The sequence below is a fragment of the Cornus florida genome, unplaced genomic scaffold, assembly GCF_030987335.1.
Source record: "Cornus florida cultivar Cherokee Brave unplaced genomic scaffold, ASM3098733v1 CherokeeBrave_3.0.0_Hap2_Chr03, whole genome shotgun sequence".
NCBI classification, from domain to species: Eukaryota; Viridiplantae; Streptophyta; class Magnoliopsida; order Cornales; family Cornaceae; genus Cornus; species Cornus florida.
The window spans coordinates 10,786,478-10,789,219 of record NW_026775573.1 but is presented as its reverse complement, the minus strand read 5'-3'; the positions used below and the strand labels follow the sequence as shown (position 1 = coordinate 10,789,219).

General features: G+C 36.6%; 1 protein-coding gene across 1 annotated transcript; it reads right to left on the bottom strand.

The window, feature by feature from the left end:
- Positions 1 to 406: 406 nt before the first annotated feature.
- LOC132299449 (cytosolic sulfotransferase 15-like) lies at positions 407 to 1,846 on the bottom strand. Its single transcript, XM_059796061.1, has one exon. The coding sequence runs from the start codon at positions 1,782 to 1,784 to the stop codon at positions 798 to 800; it is 987 nt and encodes a 328-aa protein (XP_059652044.1). The 5' UTR covers positions 1,785 to 1,846; the 3' UTR covers positions 407 to 797.
- Between the last annotated feature and the right edge of the window lie 896 nt (positions 1,847 to 2,742).

Here is a 2,742-nt window from a genome sequence, read left to right as displayed (position 1 = left end):
AAGCCCACTCTTTTATGAGTGTTACATTTTCAAAGTAAATATATTCATGATTATTTGTACTGTGTGCAAAATTAAGTTGTATTGCATTTTCGATATAAAATAATTATTCATATTAATACCACTAACATTAAAATACAAACCTGATTGAGAAAATGGTTCACCAAATATTAATAATCCGTAATCATCTAATAATTTCTGAATTTATCTCTCGTTTTGTGGTCATGTTAGTTTTCAGCTGAAAGTCTTCGTTTAGGACTCCTAAATCACGTTTTATTACATTATAAGACGCTGATTGATTATGTAAGTTGTCTTAATGTTCTGGGAAGCGCAAGTACTGTTGTCAATGTTATAAGAGGGAAAATTGTTACATGTTAGAATATGCAATTTATCAGTTAGAAGAGAATAATTAAAACAAAAATATTACAACACACTAATAAACATTTAATATCTTACATACAACCAAAGAAAAGATGGACAATAATTTAGGACGAAAATAATGATTTAATAGACCCTAAACAATATTCACCATTCTTGCTGCAAACACACCATAGCTATCTTAAACCTTTAGGTCATACTAATTTAACAGGTCTGTGAATAAATAAACAAGTATCGCTATCAACTTTCGAAGAGTTTGAACGAAATGAAGAGTCGAAAACTCTATATCCATCATATACATTCAACTAGGAGTGACCTAAGATCCAGTTGAGTGTATTCATTAAATGAATAGTCTTCGTCTTCTAATTTCGTTCAAACTCTTCGCCGTTAATAGCATTACTCGATTTCATAAGCATCCAGAGTTAATGCTTGTCCTCACAAAACATCTTGAACGCCAGACCTGAGCCACCCAACTTCTCATCCATGACATTAGACAGTCGCTCCACCATCAATGGAGTGAAATAGTTCACCCAGTCCCCCACCTCGCCTTTCCGGAACAACTGCTCATTTGCAAAGTACGAAATGGACTTCCCGGACTTGTTCACCTCCAATTCCTTCATCTTCTCAAAACTGCACAGCCTTGATATGTCTTCAATCACTCCTCCTCTCTCTTCCTCCAAGGAAAAAGGGCATCCCAGGAATTTCGCAGTCCTTTTCAACTGAAAGGTGGTATCGTCTTTCATGTCCTCATATTTCAGAAACAACACCGTGTGGGGCTTCTCCAAGCTCTGCTTCCAGTAATCCAACATATGGTCCCAATAGGGCCCAAACCCTACAATCCCCTTGCAGTACATGTCAAATGCCTCTTCCATCGAAAAAGGACCTAAAGTTTCAGGTCTCGTCTTGCTCATGAAATGCCAAACTGAGACAAAGGTGTCAAAGGGGTTCCGACATATATACACAATCCGGCAGTCGGATGTCTTAACGGAGCCTGGCAACGAGGCAAAGGGCACGTGGGTGGCGAAAAGCCGAGGGGAAGGAAGGGCGGAGAGGTCAGGAACCTGGTTGTTTGAGTAGACCTTGTACTCGAGGAACGGTACAAGGTCATGAGGATTGTGTGTGAGCAAGGGATGGTTGTTTTGGTCACGGAAATGGTTCCGGTTCACGATTGCAAACACGAGTGCTTTCAGCCAGGTGGTGCCGGATTTTGGTATGGTGGCCACCATGACATCAGTGTCCTGTGCCTGGAAGTGTGTCTGTACTGAGACTATGGCCTGAATCTCCTTTGGCTGGCACCAGAAGCCCTGGAATAGATAGAGATGAGGAGTTCTCCAACCTCGCTCTTTCGGAAGAGAATCGAGCAGCTCTTTGCATTCATGGCTCACTTCTTCCAAGTTGGTGACACCCATTGAAAATGGTGGTGGTAGCAGAGATTTGCATGAAACTAGCTCACTCCTACTCACATATATATACAGAACCACGTTTTTTTTTTTCTCTTATAAAATTTAAAAGTAGAAAATGTAATAACAAAAAAATTTAGTGCGGGCCTGTTCAACTGAGCCCACTGTAAATCCGTGCCTGTCTCAGTGTCTTGTGTTAAATATGAAGCCAACTCAACTAATAGGCCATGTGTGGATTGATAATCTGGACAAAGACCTTTTTCTAACTTCCAAGAGAAATTAACATGAGTTAACATACACCGACATATACAGATTTGGATCGATGTTTTCTTCCTCGACAGGCTTGTCTAAATGTTTATGATGTTACTAATATAATTTTGGATTTTTTTTATTTTTATGTTGAGTTTGATATTCATTGTTGTTCACATGACTTGATTGATACCTTAATTTATTAGTGATCGGACCAAAGCAAATGTTGCAGTTGTTTTCATAGAAATCTTTATTTTGAGTTTTTTAATGATAGTTGTTTAGGGTCTATTTAGTTTTTAACTCTAAGAACAGTTTTCTGAATAAAAACAGAAAATTATACAAAAAAAAAAAAACAATTCTGCTTAGTTCAGTTTTTTGAAAATTCAGTTATAAAAAAGTCTGTTGTCAAATAACTATCTTTTATTGTTCTCTACAAACTGTTTTCTGTTCCCTAAATTTTTTAGAACTGTTTTCAGAATTATAAAACAAATAAACCCATAATTTTTTTGAAAGATTGTTTATGGAGATAGATATACATTGTTGGATTTATTTTTTTAATAATTTGATTCTTTTAAGATAGCCAATGTTTTAACATGTATCAAAGGTTGTGCGCATTACCTTAATCTTTCGAATCAAATGTTGCAGTTGTTTCTGTAGGGACCTTTGTTTAAATTTTCTGATGAGAGTATTTTAGTTTTGGATGATTTTATGGAGATAT

What these genes read in the sequence shown, in the direction of transcription:
- LOC132299449 (XM_059796061.1), bottom strand. Translation starts at nt 1,784, where the DNA reads ATGGGTGTCACCAACTTGGAAGAAGTGAGCCATGAATGCAAAGAGCTG.